The sequence below is a fragment of the Rhinatrema bivittatum genome, chromosome 11 (assembly GCF_901001135.1).
Source record: "Rhinatrema bivittatum chromosome 11, aRhiBiv1.1, whole genome shotgun sequence".
Lineage (NCBI taxonomy): Eukaryota > Metazoa > Chordata > Amphibia > Gymnophiona > Rhinatrematidae > Rhinatrema > Rhinatrema bivittatum.
Genome location: NC_042625.1, coordinates 43,260,526 through 43,281,903, shown reverse-complemented (window position 1 = coordinate 43,281,903; position 21,378 = coordinate 43,260,526). Strand labels below are relative to the sequence as shown.

The following is a 21,378-nucleotide window of genomic DNA, read 5'->3' as shown; positions in this document are numbered from 1 at the left end:
TTTTCCGTGGATAAGCAGGCTTATTTAGCCATGCTGTCCTGGGAGTCTCAAGCTGAGGCTTGCCTCGATTAGTCTCTGTCTAAATACTGTATTAGCAATCCGAGCTTCTGGTGGACAGCTGTTAAAATCTTTGGAAGTGATGTAAAACTGCTGATCCCAAAGGCACTGTCTGCCACTGATTGTTGATCTAGACAATCGCGAGAAGTGAAGGTATGAATGGATGAGCAGGTTGCTGCTTTACAAATGTCCTGGATTGGAACATTACGTAGGAGCACTAACAAGGTTGCACTGTAAATGCATCCGTTAGCATGGTAGCGTGCACGGTGTAGCGAAAATGAAAACATTTATTTATTTATTTGTTTGTTTGTTTGAAACTTTTATATACCGGCATTAGTATGCAAACATCATACCGGTTCACATTGTAACTAATAGGCTGAACGTACAATCAACAGGGAGGGGAAACGGGAGGGATTAAATACATGGAGCAGAAGGCATTGAGAATTACAAGCATTAATATAAACTGTAACAGGCTATTTACAAGGTCTATATATATAAAGTCTTAACAGGCTAATATATATAAAGTCTTAACAGGCTAATTACAAAAGTCTATATACAAATGGGTTCAATTTAGGCAGGGGCTGTTCATGGAGTGGAGGGGGGTGAAAGGGGGGAAGATTAATCTGGGTAGGCTTGGAGTAGCATGGCTCAAGTCTGAGTGTGGTCGGGAGGGCGTTCCATTGTTTAGGGCCTGCAATGGAGAGTGCGCGATCCCTTGTGGTGGAAAGGTGGGCTTTTTTTTAAGGGGGGGTATTGAGAGGCTGCCTTTGTTGACAGATCGAATGGGTCGTTCAGAGCGTATGGGACAAAAGGGTTCATCAAGCCAGTTAGAGTTGTAGGAGTAGATGGATTTGTGTACTATGGTTGTATAGACGTCTTTTAGATAATGCTTTCCCTGGGTTATTTGGATTAAATGAGATGAAAAGCTGGGAAGTTTGTCTGACTGCTTGAGTCTTAGGTAATAGGCAAGAGCTCTTTTGCAGTCCAATGTGTGAAGGAGTTTTTCCCTTTTATTCGCATGAGGTTTGGGGATGAAAATGGGTACGCAGTAAGACTTTGTCATGGTGAAACCGCAAGTAGGGAGAATAGTTCACTAATGCTTAAAGTTCATGCACTCTCCCAGCGGAGGTGATGGAGACTAGGAAAAGCACTTTTCAAGTGAGGTATTTTAAGGAAATGGATTCCATAGGTTCAGATGGAGCATCCAATAGCCTTCCCAAGACAATATTTATATCCCACGGTACAGGAGGTTTCCTTACTGGCGAGTGCATGCATAATACATCCCTTATAAAACGTGTATGAGAGGATGTGATGAAATGGAGTTACTCTGTTTTGAAGTGTGATATGCTGCTATTGCACCAAGGTGTACCCATATAGAAATGACTGAAAGGCCTAATGTAGAAAGTGAATGTAAGTACTATAGTAAGTCAGCCGTAGAGCTAGTAAAGGGGTCTAGAGCCCACTGGCTGCACCAGTTAGAGTACCTTTTCCATTTAAAAGCATAGTTCCTTCTTGCAGAAGGCTTTCTGGATGCTATCAGGATATTTATGATATGAGGTGGAAGTTGGAGATGTTTTGGAACTTCCTGCTCAGCCTCTATGCTGATAGTTGCAGGGACGAATGCATCGGATGAACGAGGCTTCCGTTCTCCTGGGTTAGTATACGAGAACAGTCTCCCAGCCTTGTCGGGGTCTGTGTGGACAGCTGTACCAGATAAGCGTACCACGGTTGTTGTGGCCACGCTGGAGCAATGAGAAACATGTTTGCTTTGTCTGAGATACACCTCTGTATTGTTCGAGAAATTAGCAGACTCAGAGGATACGCATACACGAGTCCTTTTGACCAAGGGATCAGAAATGCGTCCTGTGATATTCTGTGGTCGCTGAGTAGAATCAAGCATAAATTGATCAGTTTTGTGTGTGTTCCGATGCAAATAGATCTATGTATGGTGTTCCCCAGCGGCTGAAAAAGTCCTCCGCCACTGTCTGGTCTAGGGACCACTCATGCGGGTGAAAAATTCTGCTGAGTCTGTCCGCTTCCGTGTTTGCTAGTCCTGGAAGATAGGACGCTTGAAGGAACGTGTCGCTCTTTTCTGCCCATTCCCATATCCAGACCGTTTCCTTACACAATGTCCTGAACCCGGACCCTCCTTCCTTGTTTTTATGGAACATGGATACTTTATTGTCCATATGGATCATTATAGACTTCTCCAGAAGAGTTGGGGCAAAGGTGACTACTGTGTTTGTTATTGCCCTTAACTCCAAAAAAATGTATTGGGGATTGAACTTCTTTCCAGACCCAAACTCCTTGTGTTTTTGATGAAGATGATGGGCTCCCCCGCCCTTCTTGGAGGCATCGTTTGTTAGAATTAACTGGTGACTGGGGTATCTGAAAGATGCTCAGATTGTGAGTATTGAGGGCCTTAGCCACCAGGATATATCCTTTTTCACAGAGGCTGTGATTTGAATCCTCTTTGACATGGGTTGTTTGCACTGATTCCACTGTGACTTCAAGTCCCATTGTGATCGTCACTTGTGTAGACGAGTGCGAGGGATTACATGAATTGCCACTGTCATGTGTCCTAATAATACTAGAACATGGCGAACATTTGTAAAAGTCTGACAAAGGGGCGTTGTGCAGAGGACAGGTCCTGGTGATGAATGAGCCGACTCGGATGGTGAAGGGGCATAGGGACCCGATGCTTCCTGAAGACTCAAGATCTGCCACTGCACTCTGGGAGACATTATCCCACAATCTCTGCAGGCCATCTGGTCGTGTTCAGGACCAAGACACAAATAACAATAATTGTGTCCATCGATTATTGACATTACCTTCCCACGCTGGCAGTGTTTAAACCCCGGCGTTTTCAGCTTTGCAGCACTTAAAAGTGCTGTTTTTTTGGGGGGGGGGGGTTTCCTGAGGAGAACCAGGAGAGACTTGTCTGCGTGCCCAATGTGAAGCGGAGAAGAAAAAGAACTGAGGAGACTCGCACAAGACACACGGGAAGAGACACGTAGCCACACAAGCGGAAAGCTCTGCGAGCTTGGAGAGAGCGCTCCACCCCGTGATGCTGGATGCTCTCACCCAGGACAGCATGGCTAAATAAGCCTGCTTATCGATGGAAAACTGCCGCTCCATGCAGGTTACCCCCAAGCCCTATTTTAAAGGTAGTAACTGCCACTCCGTGCAGGTTACCCCCAAGCCTTATGTTAAGGGGTAGATTTTAAAAGGAGACCGCGCACGCACATGGTCGTGCCAATTTTATAACATGCGTGCGCTGGCACGTCCATGTTATAAAATCCGTTGGCCGTGAGCACATGTGCGCCAGATTTTATAATCCGCGCACACATATGCCCCTTTTTCAGGGCCTAGCACTTGTCCACGTATAGACAGCTACGAACGTGGCTGGGCCCTTTAGAAAAAGCGCACAGCACGCACAGGGCCCAGCCACGCACATAACTGCCGGTATTTGCACGCGTGGCCCTTTTAAAATCCGGGCTTAAGGGTAGTAACTGCCGCCCCATGCAGGTTACCCCCAAACCTTATGTTAAGGGTAGTAGCTTGCTCCATGCAGGATACCCCCATGTATATGTTAAGGGTAGTAACTGCCGCTCCATGCAGGATACCCCCAAGCCTTAGGTTAAGGGTAGTAACTGCCGCTCCATGCCGGTTACCCCCATGTATCTGTTAAGGGTAGTAACTGCCGCTCCATGCAGGATACCCCCAAGCCTTAGGTTAAGGGTAGTAATATTAATCAAAACCAAGCAACTGTCAAACCCATAAACAATTACCACTAGCAACATTTTTACAGGGTGACAGCCTTCTTGATAATTCAGAGAATGCTGTTTGATCGTGCTTTGCTTTTGGACTTGGCCATAGAAGCAATCCTGAGCTTTTTCCCTAATGTCCTGACCGTAAAAGTCAGGGCCCAGCGTTGGTTGTCATCTGAATCTAATTCCCTCCCCCATCCTGCCATGAAAGCGGAAAACGATGCTGTAGTTTTATCAAAATCATGTAAGCTAGTTGGTTAAGAGGAGTAATTCCCATGCCTTCTGTTAGGGGTAATAGCTGCCATTCCCTGCTGGTTACCCTTCCCATGCAACCTTTTCTTAATTTCCAACTCTAGCCTTCAGGGATCCACAGTGTTTATCCCATGCCTTTTTGAATTCGTTTACTGTTTTTGTCTTCACCACTTCTTCTGGCAGGGCATTGTAGGCATCCACCAACTCCTCATGCAGGCCCTCCAATCTGTACTAGCACCCATGGGGTAATTATTTTGGAGGCAGGGGAAGAGATGGGTGAAGCAATGCAAGCTATGGGGCAAATGTAGAAAGGCAACGTTGGGTTTAAACATTCAGTTTCTAGCTGCTACCCAAACCGAACTGGAAGGCCTCAGATAGTGCCTGGAGGAATTTGTTCTTGCATTAGCACCTTTGGCAATAGTAAGGGATTAGTGCTTCAGATAAAATCTTACTAACTGGCCCACACAGGAAGCGGGGTTAAAAGAAAATATAATTATTTATTTTTAAACCCAGCAGCTTTAGTCTAGCACTTTGTTCAAAAACACAAAAGTAGCAGTCAGAAAAGAAAGTTATGCTCCACCACTTTATAATGCTGCCAGGAACACCAAAGCTCCACCAAGGTAACTGGAAGAGAGGATTACAGATAGGGATTTACTTTTAAAAGCAGCCTTTCCCACCAGCGATCCCCAAAGCACTTTAGAATGCCTGCAGAGGTTTTGCAGCTGTAGGGAAAACAGTGCAAAGCAAAGGACTGAGAATTATAGGGATGCGGCCCTTCCTGGCTCTTGCTACCCCTGCCTTACTATCAGCCCGATGCAATACAGGCGCACGTTTTTTTTTTTAACATGCACACTATCACTTCTCCTGGGCACCGATGCAATAAGCAAATGAGCTGCTAAGCTAAAAGGGACACGCTCAATTTACAATCGCTCATTCTTTCCAGCTGCAGCTATTTTACCAGCACAATATACAAGACCTGGAGTATGTATATTGTGGATGTATACTCTGTGTCCTGAAATTCGTTTTACGTCAAGACTTTTTTTGTTTGCATGGCGCTGCTTTCTGTGGTTCTTCCTACTTAGTATCGACATGATACAAAGTAGGAGGAACCACAGAAAAGCTTTTTTTTTTTTTGTTTGTTTTTAAGTTGAGCCCTTGATGTGCAAAAAAAAAACATTACCCCTGCTCCAGGGCAGGCATAAAATTTTACAGGTTAATTATTGCGCCTCGGGTACAGGGGGATTTTTTGCATTGCAGGACAATAGCTAACAGCCTCATCTACAAGGCTTTTACATGTGACAAGTGCTATTAGCTATGCCTTTGTTTGGGTGCATGTTTTGGATGCGCTGATCCCCTTATTGCAAGATCCCTACAGCTGTGTTCTGGATGAATTGTAATTGCCTTAAAGATGTTTGAGGCAAACCTACATAAACGATCTTACGATAGTCCAAGGAGGGCGAAATTAAGGCAGAGAGTTTTAGTGGAACATCAACTGCTTGCCTGACAGCATGGAATGGGACTGGAAGGGGCTCTCTGAGGCTGCTCCTTGCACAGCGTGAGACGGGCACTCCTACAGGAGTCAGCCATCACTCAGAGGAAGGGAGCATGCTCCATTAGCTGTTAATCTGCATCTTAATGAGCTGTTTTATAGCTGCTATGCAAATTTTATTACCACTTTAAATGCTTTCTTTTATAGATCTTCTTTGAAATATTTAACTAAGACTGAACTTACCCAGGAACACCACCATCCGGATCTTCCCCTCCCCCCCATTTAACTAGGCTTCCCTCCAGCAGCAGCAGCACCAACTTCTTCCCTGCACCTTCTCATTGTTCCTAGCCACTGGATCCCAATCACAGCGTTTGTTTGTTTTTTAAACGAATTACAGAGGCAGTTGCTTGTGTACTTACTATGCAGGTAATCCGCCAGGTCACCACCATTGCAGTACTGAAAAACACAAGAAGAAAACCTTTCTGTGCTCAAGTCCCCAAGGTCACTGGCATAAAATTACAGCAGAAGAACGTCCTGCAACATTAATAATCCAAAATCAGGGCTGAGGAAGAGGCACAGCCGAGGGATGCCGGCTAGCGTGCTACTGTCGGAAACAAGTCTTCTACCACAATCTGAGGGCAGAGACCTGGCAAATCAACACTCCCAGGAAGAGGTTGCTTCAGTTTTGCACCAGCACTTCTGCAGGAAGATACTGCGTCAATTAAATGTGGAACGGTTTCGGCTCCAGAGCCAATCCTTGAACATTCCCTCTGATCGATGTTCACAAATTTCTAACGGGAAGTGCTGAAGTGAATTCAGCACGGGACATTTGACAGGCCCAGCCGCCATGATTGGTCAACCATATTAGAAGAAAGAACTATTTATTTATTTGCACTAATTAATAGCAAATCTGGAAAAACTACTCAGTGCAATATATGCAGATACATATTACAATATATATACATATATATATATATATATATATATATATATAACACATACCCCACCTAAGAAGCATCCCAACCTCCACATCCCCGCAAATAAATACAATTTCATCAATTATTCATAAAATACAGAGTGACATACCCACATTAAACCACCAAAGATACCACCGCCTCTGGTCTGAAAATAAAATCTTCATACAAAAATTTAAATCTACCCCATGATTTCTTTAGGGAGCCAATGGAGACTGTTTAACAGTGGGAAAACATGAGCCCTATTGCCAAGGCCACCCAAGATCCCTACAGCTGCGTTCTGGATGAATTGTAATTGCCTTAAAGACATTTGAGGCAAACCTACATAAACGATCTTACGATGGTCCAAGGTGGGCGAAATTAAGGCAGAGAGTTTTAGTGGCGCACCAACTGTGAATGCTGAAACGTTCAGCTCAGCAGCACAGTAACTTGCTTCTTGAAAAAGATAATTTGGAATCCACCCAGACACCTAAATTACTAAAGGAAAAGCAATGGAAGCCCTGCTCAAGGGAAAAGCTGTTTTATTAACACAATAAAATCACTCACCTCCATCACCAAGTAGACTGAATTTGCTAGTTCCTGAGGGGAGAAAGAGAGGACCAATTAACACAGGGACACACGATTTCTTGTATCCATTTGCCAAAACCTTTCCTTTTGTGACTTATCTTCTGTACGTTGGAATGGATTGTAGACAACACTGTTTGCATTTCTACTGTTTTATAAAAGCTAAGTAATTACGAAAATACAGATGGATTAAAGCAAAACCCTCTTATTATCACTGCTCTTTTCATGGGGGAAAAGTAAGGGCTCCATTAGACATTTCATGATATCAGGAGACAGCGTTTTCCCCAGAATCTGTAATGGAAACCAGAAGACAATTAAAAGACACTGCCGAAGAGTAGCAGATTACTAGATAACGAACCTGAACTAGCTATTTGCAGCCTGTAACCTGTTGTGTAAAAATGGGGAAAGAAAAAGCAAGCAGGGTGATCCCCCACCTCCTTCAACCCCAAAAATAATTAACACAATGTGGGGCTAGTGACGGATCTCCTCATTAGCCCCCAAATTAATTAAAAAGAACTAGCCAGCCATAACGGCTGGAGGAACCTCCCCATTTCAAGATAGTTCAATTCAGGTCTCAACTTCCCCACACTCCACCTTCCTGTCAGCACCACTGCCATCCCCCCCCAGGTACCCCAAGGCCAGCCAGAGCGGTAGAGTCATTCCACTTCAGCCGCCTCCAGCATTGCTCTGACAGTAATGTTGCTAGAGCACGGTACCAGCGTCACAGTCGGAGCAACACTGGATACTGGTCTTGTGAGGTTGAGAGGGTGGAGGAAGGGGGGTGTCAGTTTGTCAGGAGGAGGAGGGTTTGGGAACAGAAGAATATAAACTATGCCATGCTGGGTCAGCTCAAGATCTATTGAGCTTGGTATCCTGAGTCAAACAGTGGCCACTACGGTTCACAAGTACCCGGCAGATCCCAAACAGTTGATCTCTTTCAGTCCCAGAGATATGCACTGGCTTTCCCAGGCTACCTGGCTAACAACTGCTTATGGAGGGCCTACTTTCAACTGAAAAATCTTGCGGAGGTGTCCTTGTGCTGCTGTGGCCTGCTTCTTGTTTTCAATTAATTTGGAGGGTTGGGAAGGGGAGGCAGGAAGAGCAGCCGGTGAGGATCAGCGTGAGGGGTCGCCCCCTCCCCCTGCAGGTGTGAGCGTTTAAACGCTGGCGCGCCACCTCACAGCCTTTCCCCTCTGCCCGCCCACCACCACCTCTGAGGGCAGAAGGAGCTGGCTGCAACACCAGAGGTTCATGCGCTCCGGTCCCAACATCGCCGGAGCCCCAGTGGGGGCAGGAAGAGCAGCCGGTGAGGAACAGCGTGAGGATCGCCCCCCTCCCCCCGCAGGTGTGAATGTGTGAACGTCGGTGCCAACCGGCATGCTCCACCTCGCAGTCCGCCCCTTGCCCGCCCACCACCACCTCCGAGGGCAGAAGGAGCTGGCTGCATCACCGGAGGCACTTGCGCCGGCAGGCACATGCCCTTGGCACGCACACACAAAGGAGCACAACAAAAGAGCTTGCCCCTTTGTTCGCCCCCTTCGTGCGTGCCTGAAGTGACGCCTGAGGATATTTAACCGCAATTTCTATTTACAGCAATAACCTAACATTACACAAATGAAGGTAATCCATCCCACTAAAACAGTCTCAGGACGAGGAAACCACTGCAATCAACAGAGAATTTAGAACAACAAGGGAAGCGAAGAAAGAAACTTGATCTACCCTTAGTTAAGTTCAAATACTCCTTAAATCTTCTCCAACCTAATGTTCATACTACTATTACTAAATGCTCAATCACTATAAAAAAAAAATTCCCTTTATAAATGACCTGCTAGAGGAATTAAACCCCACTATTTTCTGCATCACTGAAACATGGCTGAAAGACTGTGATAATGTCCTCTTAAACCAAATTATCATACTAACTATGAGCTATTTCATTTCCCTAGACCCAAATGAAAAGGTGGAGGCCTCTTAATAATCTGCAAAAAAGATCTTAAACTTAAACCATACAAAGTGGAGATGAACCCACTGAACAAAACTGCAATACTTAAATCTCCAATATTAAATATTGGTCTGATCTATAGCCCACCTAGAACTCTTCAAAGACTGTTTACCTTTAATCGAAATCTTCACCAAAGTGTTCCCAGCACCTGAATCAACCCTAATTGTAGGCGACTGTAAAATTCAAGTAGACAACATGCCAAAATCTATTTCATGTGAAATCTTCCTAGATACAATGGAGGCCACGGGGTGGACACAATTCATAACCAGCCCCACCCACTAAGCTGGTCACATCCTCGACCTAATTATTTGCCAGTCGCAATAACTGCAAAATTAATCTTTCCCACAAAATATTACCATGGTCTGATCACCAGCTAATAAAGGCAGAAATATCTCTCCTCACCATTCAACAAACAAAAGCACACAATAATAAATCTTTTAAGTACCGAAAAAAAGATAGAACCTGAAACACTCAAAGAAACCATTAAAAACAAAATATCTGAGTTTGAACATGATAATGCTTCCACATCTTTTGACTCCTGGGACAAAATCATCAATGACATTGCCAATACTCTATGCCCAATCCAGGAAAAAAAATTCCAAAATGCTAGCTACTCAACTAAACAAAAAAACTTTGGTATAGCGAAGACCTAAGACATACCAAACAAACCCTGAGCAAATCTGAAAAGCAATGGAGAAAAAAAAACACTCAACAGAAGATCTAAACAAATACAGATCGCTTTTATCTAAATATCGTGTACAAATCAATCAAGCTAAAAAAAGAATACTATGCAAATCAGATTCATGGTCCATTGTTCAATTCAAAACTACTCTTTGAAACAGTCAACAATCTAATCAAGGATCCTTCCTCCTCCAGCTCAAACGACTTTGATTTCACAAAGACATCATGCAATGAATATGCTAATGCATTGGTTAACAAACTCAATGCACTCAAATCACAATTCTCCACCCAAGAAACATCAAAAGAACCAGAAAAACAACCTGTCCAAACGAAATGGAACTCTTTGGACACAGTATCGAAACTTGAAATAAACCAATCACTAAAATGAAACCAGCGACCCACTCACTGGACCCTATCCCAGCAAGTACCCTGAAAAAAGTAAACAGCGTAATAACCCCAATAGTCACAACCATAGTAAACCATTCACTAGCGAAAGGTTTGGTCCCTAACAAGGTAAAACAAGCTGTGATTAATCCAATTCTAAAAAGCAAACCCAGCAGAATCGATGACTGGGACAATTACTGACCAATTTCAAACCTACCTTTCATCGCGAAAGTTCTAGAAAAAGCAGCTTTATCACAATTAGAAGACCACCTGGAAGACAACAAAATACTATACCTAAACCAGTTTGGATTTAAAAAAAAAATCACTCAACAGAAACCCTACTCATCTCTTTATAACTAATCCTGTGCTACAAGCTTTGACAACAATAAATCATTTATTCTGGTACTAATAGACTTAAAACCAGCATTCGACACTGTTGACCAAACCCTGCTATGCCACTAACTGAATGAAATAGGAATAGGCGGAAATGTCATTAAATGGTTCTCTTCCTTCTTAAAAGATAGGACTTTCCAAGTCAAATTAGGTAATCAAATCTCAGACACCTTTCCGATCAATACAGGCATCCCCCCCAACATTCAGCATCTATCTCCTGCCTATATGCACTCTACTAATAAACTTAGAAATCAGCTTCTTCCTATATCCAGATGATATACAATTTTACATCCCTTTTGACAATACATTTGAAAAAACTGAGGCTACTCTGGCAACATACATGAATGCCATACAACAAAAGCTTTCCCAACTGAAACTAACTCTTAACACAAATAAAACAGAAATTTTATGGCTAAGGAGAGACAACCCATTACTCAAACTGCCAACCCTAAATCTTGGAATTGCCAATAATAGTCCATCAGGTGAAGTTCCAGACCTGGGAATTCAAATTGATGAAAACTTCACTATGAAAAAGCATATAAGCAAATTAATCAAAACAGGCTACTCTAAGTTGAGAATTCTACATTGACTAAAACCTTTGTTAACAATACAAGACTTCCGCACTGTCTTACAAATGCTTATATTCTCAAACGTAGACTACTGCAACTCCCTTTTGCTAGGCCTCCCCGTAAGTCTACTAAAACCACTACAGTTACTTCAAAATGCATCAGCAAGACTTCTTCTAGGGACAAGGAAATTCGAAATCACCACCCCCTCGCTAATATCTCTGCACTGGCTTCCTGTTCAATCTAGAATTCATTATAAAGTGTTGTCATTTATATTCAGCATCATCAGTAATATTGATCCATGCCCATTAAGAGTGACACTACAACTCTATTCATCACAGAGAGTCCTAAGATCACAAAACAGTCTCCTAATGGTACCCTCCATTCAGATCACACAGTTATTTATTTATTTAAAATTTTTTATATACCGCACAATGGGTAGAGGTCTATCTGTCTAGGCGGTTTACATAGTTAAAAATACATACATAAAATTATAACGTAACAATCATTACGGACAACAAAATAAACATAATGCTTCAAGAGTGAGAGTCTGATCTAGTATTGGAATATCATTGTGAGTTGAATGCTTGAGTAAATAAATGAGTTTTTAAAAGTTTTTTAAATTCTCTGTGATTGGAGGTTAAATGAAGACAGTCTGGGAGAGAATTCCACATTGTTGGACCAGCCACAGAAAATGCACGCTTTCGAGTTAAGGATAGACTGACAGATCTAATAGAAGGGATTTCTAATATACATTTATCGAGGGAACGCAGCTGTCTGGGGGGTTCATAGATTCTCATCAGAGAGCACAGCCAAATAGAGTCAAGTATTGTAGATTAGGTTATGAATTGTTGACAAAATTTTATAAGATATCCGGAATGGTATTGGAAGCCAGTGAAGATTATACAAAATCGGTGTGATATGTTCTCTTCTTGAAACATTGTATAGCATGCTAGCAGTCGCGTTTTGTACTAATTGTAATGGGTGAATAGCAGAATGAGGAAGGCCAAGATATAGTGAGTTACAGTAGTCAAGAGAAGATAATATCAGTGCTTGAGTGACCAGTCGAAAGTCATTTGGAAGAAGTAACGGTTTTAATTTTTTTAACATTTAAATTTTAAAGAATGATTTTTTTACAGTTTCAGATATATTATTAGTCATTGCGAGCCTGGTGTCAATGATAACTCCTAAATTTCTTGCATGAGATTTTATGGTAATAGCTTGGTTATCAAAAGTAAATGTGGATGGGGGTTGATGGATAGAATCTGGCACAGTGGAAAGATAGATTAACTCTGTTTTGTTTGTGTTTAATTTCACATCTAATGTTAATAAGATACCTAATGTTTGCAATATCAGGCCCCAAGCTGTGGAACTCTCTTCCAGAGGCATTACATCAGATAACTAAAATAAAGAACTTCGAGCATGAATTGAAAACATGGCTGTTTAGAAAGGCTTACAACTTAACCTAAACATCTATAATGCTGATAACTGCATTAACAATTCTAGAGACAATACTTGTTGACTAATCATTATATATTAAATGACATAAAGGGATTACCAGTAGGATTAGGGTTAGAATCTATTTTCATTGCTTTGTAGACTAGAATGAATTAATATGAGCTAAATTAGATAGGAACTACTGTGATAGCCATGATGATACGTAATTATGATCTAGAACATGTATTCTCTATGGTGTTGAATTAAAAAAATGAATATTAACATAAACCATATGATTGTTGACCTTGAATAAGAGCCCTAATAATGTAAACCGTTGTGATCTTCTTTTGGAACGATGGTATATAAAATACCTAAATAAATAAATAAATAAATAAATAAATAACACTGTGTTAGTTATATTTAGGGGTGGAGGTGGCTCTGTTTGCCTTTTCCCTCCACATTTTTATTTAATCAGCTACATACTGATATAGATAGTTAAGGTTTGAGTTTTCCGGATAAACGTACTGGAATAACTTTAGGGCTGCTCTATGGCAGGTTTTATCTTATCTGGATAACTTAGACAGATAACGCTGAATATCAATGTTATCCAGCTAACTTATTCAAATAAGTCTTGTTTGCCCCAGAGCCCCTCTAATTTATCTGGATAAATATTAGCCAGCTAAGTGATTAGCCAGATATCTTGGGGATGTTCAGACCAGTGTGAAATTTAAAACTCCAAGGTTTGTCCAGCTAGGTCCCTACTTAGCTGGACAAACCCCTTTGAATATGGACCCTTTGGGTTGGATACATCTATTTCTATAGACATAGAGCGGGAGGAAAACTTTAGGGAATCAGGCCCTACTTGGTACAACACTTATAGTACTGGTCCCTTGGTTAGGATATGCTAAAGAATTCTGTGTTTTTTCCATTTATAATTACACTAAAAGTACCACACATTTAAATAATCTGTGCTCGGGATCACGTGATGCCATGGTAGGAGCAGGATGTGACTCTGTTGGGCTCCCAGGGCCCACCCACCATCAGCCCTAATCCTCATTTTTTCTGCTTGCTCCTCTCAAATTGTTGTCCTGTGCCTGCAAAGAGGTCTTGCCAGATAGTACTGAGCTGTTTCGCTACTGCAATAGCTACCAAACCTACCCACAAAGAAAAGGATAAAGTGCGGCCTACCGATCCTAAGATGGCAGACTGTGAAGACAACCGCACGGCTGGAGATCTTCTTAACAATGCAGACCTGATCGGGACAGTGACTGCGGCGATGGTGAAAACCTTAGACGCCAAATTTGATCAGGTTTTTGCAAAATTCGATGAGATTCGTGGCTTCTGTGGATGTGGTAATCCGCTGGGTGAGCAATGTGGAGCAGCAGCGCGTATCAGACGCAGAGGATGACGCACTTGAGAGAGCGACGGCCATAAAAGATATGCAGGCCAAAATAGCACTTAATTGGGTTGAGGACCTAGAAAATTGGTCCCGCCAGAATAATCTGCATCTGGTAGGCATCCCCGAATCGACTGTGGAGTCTGAGCTATGCTGTTTTTTTGGAAACGTGGCTGGTTTCAGAATTACAACTGGACACCTCGACATGCCCAATATTAATCGAGTGGGCACACAGATTGGGATCATGGCCAGACAACCGGTGAGACCTCGGGTTCTCATAGCTCGCTTCTTGAATTTTACCCACAAGAGGGCTGTTCCACAGGAGATCCGGCGGGGTACACAACCAAAAATAGGAGCTTGTAGAATTTAATTTTTCAAGACTACTCAGTGAAATTGATGGGCCTGCACAGAGCTTTCTCGCACATCTGTACCTCGCTATATGAAAAAAAAGATTCAATTTGCCTCACAATACCCAGCCAAGCTCAAAGTTTCTCATGAGGAAAAACTACTTTTTATGCAACACTAGTAGAGGCACAGTAGTTTCTAAACACTCTAAGTGGCACCGCGGCAAATGGCTCTGCTGCAATTGAACAGTGCAGCTGATTTGAATCTGCGAGGGAAATTATTTTTTCTCTTTTCTTATCTGGTCACCTTTTTCTTTTTTTTTTTTTTACTGGTGGCTAGGTCACACGTTTGGCATAGTCTTCTTCCTCTATTTTTATTGTTGGAAGTGAGTTTGCTTTAGTTTGACATTATCTTTGCATCTTAGTTTGATGCAACGGATCGGTGAAACAGATTGGTCGCTTTTTTGGATTAGACATTTTGTTGTCACTGCCATGGCTCTAGTCTACCTGGAATATTACCTTCCCTTGGACATGGTTTCTGCTTTCCAAAGGAATTGAAGACTATTTTTTTTCTGTTGTTTCTGTATTGGCCATGATTTCAGAGAGGAACGAGATGATTTATTTTCTGGATTTGATAGTATTAAAGGTTTAGCAGTGCATGTCATGTTTAATTCCTTTATCTTTATTTTTGAAGGCTGTACTGCTATATGTATTTTTCCATTTACAAGAGAGTTGGGGGGTGGGTCTTGTGGCATAATGTCACGTGATCCTCTTCTCGGAGATGTGGGGGTGGAAGAATTTGGGGTGGGATAGAAGGTGGGCAAAAGGGGGGTGTTGGAGGTTGGGGAAGGGGGTGGGAAGGGAGGTGGGAAATCAGAGATCGAAGGGAAGTGTTTGATTGAGGTATTAAGTAATAGTTTATCTGATGGTATTGGAGAAAAGCGGACAATAGTTTTTTCTATGTTAGGACTAGATGGAGATGGGGTCCGTCCTAGGCTGAGGGAGACAGGCTCTTATTATTGATGAGTAGTTTTGTGGGAAAGTGTTTATGCTGATCAATGCCTAAGGAAGGTATCCGAGGGATTTCTTGGAAAGTAGAAAAAATGGGCTCTTAAATCAAGAGACACAAGATTTTGAAAGCTTTGTTAAATCATAATGCAGATATTGGTATGCTGCAAGAAAGCCACTTGAATGATGTGGAGCATGGCAAACTGGCTAGATGGTGGATGCTTACTGGGCTTCTTCAGGTTTCAAAAAAGTGGGAGTGGTCATTTTTGATTCGGAAGACCTTGACATTTCATGTTCAGACTCAAATCAAAGATCCAGGAGGTAGATATTTAATCCTTCAGTGTTCTCTGAATGGAGAAAACATAGTATTGTGCATCTTCTACGCACCAAATGTTTTTGACCATGACTTTTTTAGTAATATTGTTCACAAATTACAGGCTCAGGAGGGAGGCCCCTTTATTGTTGGGTGGAGATCTGAATACAGTTTTTGACCTTACCCTAGATAAATCTCTGCACCCATCATAGAAACATAGAAATGACGGCAGAAAAAGACCAATTGGCCCATCCAGTCTGCCCAGCAAGCTCCCACACTTATTTTCCCATACGTATCTGTTTCACCAACCACCAATTTCAGGTCCCTTGTTGGTAACTGTTTGATTCAAGTTTCCTGCCATCGTGGTAAAACATAAAGGGGTTGCTATGCAAACGATTAAATCTTCCTGATGCTTGGAGAGTTCTTCATCCCTCTGAGCGAGACTACACACGTCTCTACCTGCTGACCTTGAAGCCTCTGCTTTCTCAGGTTAAACAGGTGATTATTGGGCCATTTGAAATTTCTGATCACGCTCTTATTTGGGTGGATTTATTTTGGGGCAAGCAGCTGGGAGGTCCAGAGAGGTGGAGGTTCCCGGCCCAGTTATGTGGTAATCAGGACTTTCAGGAATTTTTGCATCAGAAATGGCAGGAATATCACAGATATAACATGGGACATATCAATAACCCTATTCTTTTTTGGGAGACAGCAAAAGCTGTCTTACGAGGTGATATCATTGCTTACGTGAGCTGGCGTCAAAAAATGACTGACAAACGAACCCTGGCTTTAGAAAACCAGACAAGGCAAGATAGATTATTTGCAGATTCCCCCACCCCCAAAAACAGATCTGCATATGTGGCTTCTCAAGCAGCCCTGAAATCTCTTTTACACCAGAGGGCTCGCAAGTCCATGTTTTACTACAAATATCAATTATTTAAATTTGGCAATAAATCTGGCAAATTACTAGCATCCTTGGTTAAATGGAAGGAAGTAGCCCAGTACATCGCAGCAGTTAGAGATAAGCAGGATATGATGGTGAACCTTTCTGAGGGGCTTTGTAAAGTCTTTAGGAATTTTTTTCGGTCCCTATATGCCAAAGATAAAGTTGAGATGGGGAGAAGATTGGAATTTTTTGGCAATATTTCCTTACTTCAGTTGACTGCTCCCCAGTTGGAAGCCCTAAAATGTACCATTGTCCATCACAGAAATACAGGTTCAAATAGGACAGGCAGCACTTTACAAGGCTCCTGAGCCGGACAGGTATGGTGGGGAAATTTTTAAGATTCTGAAAGATCTGATTGCGCAACCCCTACATGCGCTGTTCACTCAGTTGGTTGAGAAGCAATGCTTTCTCCTTTGGAGTGAATAAAGTGTGGTCACAATCCTTCCAAAGAAATGAAAAGATGCACTCCTCCCAGAGTTGTATCGCCCAATCTCATTACTTAATTTTGACCTTAAATTATTAGCTAAAATTTCTGCGGACCAGCTAGTCATTTACCAGCTCTTATAACAGAACATCAGATAGGTTTTGTGCAGGGCAGACATTCAGCATTTAATGTTAGGAAGGTGCTGGTCTCCGTCTCCCAATGCCTTCAGGCTAACAATTTTTGATGCTGAAAAAGTGTTTGATAGGGTGGATTGGGATTATCTGTTTTTTTGTACTGGGGGAATTTGGGATTTCAAGACTCTTTTGTGATGTAGTGAAATTATTCTATTTTTCTCCCAAATTCTGGTTAATGGGCAATTAACTGAGGAATTTGATATACAATGGGAAACATGTTAGGGTTGCCCCCTATCACCTTTGCGTTTTCTTTTATTTCCGGAGCCACTGTGGCGGTCAATCCAATTAAATAAGATAGCAAGAATTCCTGTTTGTGATCAAGAATTTAAAATAGTGGTCTTTACTAATGACTTGCTAATCCACCTTTCCAAACCCCGAGAATCTTTGGATGAGTTACTGAATATGATCTCCTTACTTGGCTCTTTTTCTGGTTTTAAACTCAATATGGAAAAGTCAGAGGCCTTGACTTCCTAACATCAGGTGAAGTCTATTGGGGAATGGATTTTCCAGTGCGTTGGCGGACAGTTCATTCCGCTATTTAGATATAGTTCTCACTTTGGATCTACCCCAACTGTATGATTTAAATGTGCTCCCCTTGTTAAAAAATATGAAAGATAAATTGTTGCTAAGGAATTCTCTGCCATTGTCCTTGTCTGGGCATATCAACCTTTTTAAAATGATGTTGTGGCCAAAGTGGCTTTACATGCTGCAGGTTTTACCTATTTATCTACAAAGAAGGGATATTTGGTTGTGTTGTGCCATGCTTCTCTGGCAGGGGAAAAGAGCTCGAATATCGATTATTCATATGGGGGGGGGGCGGGAAGGGGGATTGGTGGTCCCTAGAGTTCAGCTTTATAATATAGCTTGCATATTGCGTCATTTGCGGGATTGGCTCTTCAACGCCTTTATATTTACCCATTGTACCTGGGAAGAAAGGTGGGTAGCGCCTTTAGGGTTTTGTTCTGTTCTACACTCGGATATCTTGGTTTTGCCCGCTCATATTACGATGCATTACATTGTTTTAACCATTAGGCATGCATGGCATTTCCTATGTGATAGGCTACACGATGATCCCCGGGCGTCGGTTTTTATATCCTTATAAGGCAATGGGAACTTCTTACCGGGTTCAAAATCTAAAGCTTTTGAGTGGGCGAGGGATGGGTTATGTCATGTTGTGTGAATGGTAAATATGGAAGGTCAATTTATTTCCCCTCATGATATTTGGGATGAATATGGGGCAAAGTTTTGCTTACCATCAATTGAGACATTATTGGAGGTCTTTGATGAACACTAATCTTCAGGAACACTTTAAAACACAAGTTGAGGAGTTTTTTCAAACTGGAATACGGAACATGATGGGGATTTCTCGGCTCTATAAGGCATTATCTCAGCTACAAGACCCAATTACATTTGGTTCTTTATTAAAAAAATGGAAGGCTGAACTTCCAATTCAAATGACGGAGAAGCAATTGGTTTCAGATTTTACAAAAATACCAGGATTGGTGGGGAATGCGACTCTGAGGGAGATGCAATATAAATTTTTACTGAGAATCTATATGCCCTCAGTTAGGTTACTTAAAGCAGGACTCCTACCATCCAATGTATGTCCCAAGTGTTTCTCAGCTAGGGGCAATCATTATTTTTGGATGTGTTCTATAATCTAAGCCTTTTGGCGCAAGTTGCACAGATACCTACAATATGTCCTTAAGAGCTCTTTGTCCCTTACCCCAGAAGGTGTGTTATTTGACTGTAAAGAAGCATTTGTTAATGCTGGGGGGTGGAGGGGGGGTGGAAGGGGAGACTGTCCTTTTTTGCTTAAGGCTTGGTAGCTGGGGAAGAAAGACATACTCTCAGTGTGGTGTACTGCAGACTGTCCTGCATATTGGGCATGGAGGAATAGTTTGCATTCTTTAATGCAAATGGAGAGTATGGACACCACCAGATCCTTTAAATGCAAACTGCGGTTTAAAGCTATATGGGATAAATATATCCATTGCTCTCCCCAAATGCGAGAAGTATGGTGCTTAATTGCCCTTAATGATTGATGACTATATCTTCAGCTGTAAAGCATGGTTGGATAATCAGTGTATACTGTTATGTTTACTCTCTTATTTGTATATCTGTTACCAGCTGTTCGAGGATGGGGGGATTCGGAAGGGATGGGAGGGATGGGAAGGGGAGGGAATATAATAATAATATGTCTGTAAGCTGTCATTTGATATATGCTCATCCTGGTGTGCATCAGAGCTCCATGTATATCAGTATTGGGTTTTTTTGTAATGTTCTTGCTTACGATAAAAATATTTGAAATAAATAATCTATGCTCACCTACCATTTTCCACTGTGAATGAAATATATTACAAGCAAATGGGGATTCCAGACACCAGAACTTTTACCCCAGAAAAGCTGCCTCACGTGGGAATCACTTTCTCTTTAACATAGAAGCCTAAACACAGGGTCAGTGAGAGCACAGAGGAGACTCGCTCTGTGAAAGAGTTTAGCCATACATCTTAGAATGGGGAAACCCTTTGGAAATCTCTCCAACTTCATTCTGGACTGACAAAGAGACCAGACTGATAATGACCTGTCCCTCATTAACCCCATCACCCCCCACCTCTTCAACTCTCTTGATTGATGGGCCATATCACAAGGGGTCGTACACATTGCTGACCTCTGGAAGTCAGAGGTCAGCTGAGAGACCGCAGGCGCCCAAGACAAGAGACAGCACCCAAACCCCCAATGTTGACGTCATGGCTTCTATTCCAGCATGGTTTTCCACACATTTAGACTGCAATGCCTTCAGCTCTATGGACATTTGTTTTTGTCCTCTAGAGTCTGGCAATGCAGTTTTATTTTTATTTTTCCAACGTGAAACCCAATTTTACAAGCGCCTGGGTGAGGGAAGTTAAGACCCTAATTCACTGAGGACTGTCCTCCATTTTGTGTGTACGCGAAAGAGAACAATTGCCAATGTGATTCACATGAGTGGAAGGCATTTTGCCCATATTAGTTTTCTGCCTTAGAATCTCCCTCCCTCCATGCAGCTAAAAGTTTGTGCGTTAATTTTTATCTTTAGCTGCGGTACGAGGAGGCCTTCCAAGGACACAGCTAAGTTGAGGAAGGAAACATACGTGCAAAGAGAAACTTTTTAACTCCTTACAAAGCAAAAGAGGGATCAAGTGACCACGCACACTCTGTGCCCGCTGCAAGTTTCAATGTGAAAGTCCACTGAGCAAAGTGAAAAGCCCCGCAGGCAGGGCCGGTGCAAGGGGATTAGGCACCCTAGGCGAACCTTCTGCCTTGGGCCTCCACACCCCCCTCCCGGTCACGTCACCCACGGTCTCGGCCCTGACTCCTACCTCATTCTCGATCATGCCTGCCGGGTGTGTGGTTTTCCAGGCAGCGAGCAGGTTGGGCGCTGTTCGCAGCCTGCCAAATCGTCACTCCTCTTTGCCGCCGCTTGCGGCCCCATATGGCTCACGCCCAGTGGCGCACCAAGGGTCTCTAGCACCCGGGGGCTAATGCATTTGTGTGCCTCTCCAGCACCCCCCCCCCCCAAACTTTCTTGTACTATTGCTTAAGGCCACAGAAAATCAGTGGCTTCTCTAGACAGAAGAATTGGGGGGGGGGGGGCAAAATGACTTTTCCTCATCACACCCACCTCCATAGCATGGCCCCCTGCTTTAAAATTGGCTATAAAAAAAAGTCTTAATAAGAAAGACCAAAGGGTCTTCCGCGTAATTTTAAAAAGCTGGCCAGTTTCACACCTCTAGTAAAACTACTATTAAAATTATTTGATAGCTTTATTCAGCTAATTCTATATGGCTATGAGAGGGAAGTTTGGAAAGTATACAGGAGGGAAAAGAATATAAATCCTGCACCTCCATTTCTGTAACACACTGTGCATCCATGGAAATTCCCCCAACAATGGAGCCTGGGTGTTTCCCTTACAACTCACCAAACAAAAAAATGTTTTCAAATTCTGGTGTCACCTCACAGTAACAGCAGCACAAACACCTTCCCCTACCAGACACATTGTGAACCAACACAAAACCCCACAAAAAAAGACACTCAAAATCTATACTGCAGTCCCATTGTAACACAACAGTAATAACACCAAGGACTCAAACAACAATAACCCTACCTGTGAAAAAGCAGCACTGAAATATTACACTGGGTCCCAGAATATC

General features: G+C 42.5%; 1 protein-coding gene across 3 annotated transcripts in view; it reads right to left on the bottom strand.

Moving 5' to 3' along the window:
- Positions 1-21,378, bottom strand: part of ULK1 (unc-51 like autophagy activating kinase 1) — a 147,003-nt gene that overhangs the window by 96,714 nt on the left and 28,911 nt on the right. For all 3 annotated transcript variants that reach the window (XM_029619486.1, XM_029619485.1, XM_029619484.1), the window contains exons 4-5: positions 7,089-7,121; positions 5,988-6,024 (exon numbers count right to left, since the gene is read on the bottom strand). In XM_029619486.1, the coding sequence (XP_029475346.1) occupies positions 5,988-6,024; positions 7,089-7,121 (70 nt within the window). The remainder of the gene's footprint in view (positions 1-5,987; positions 6,025-7,088; positions 7,122-21,378) is intronic.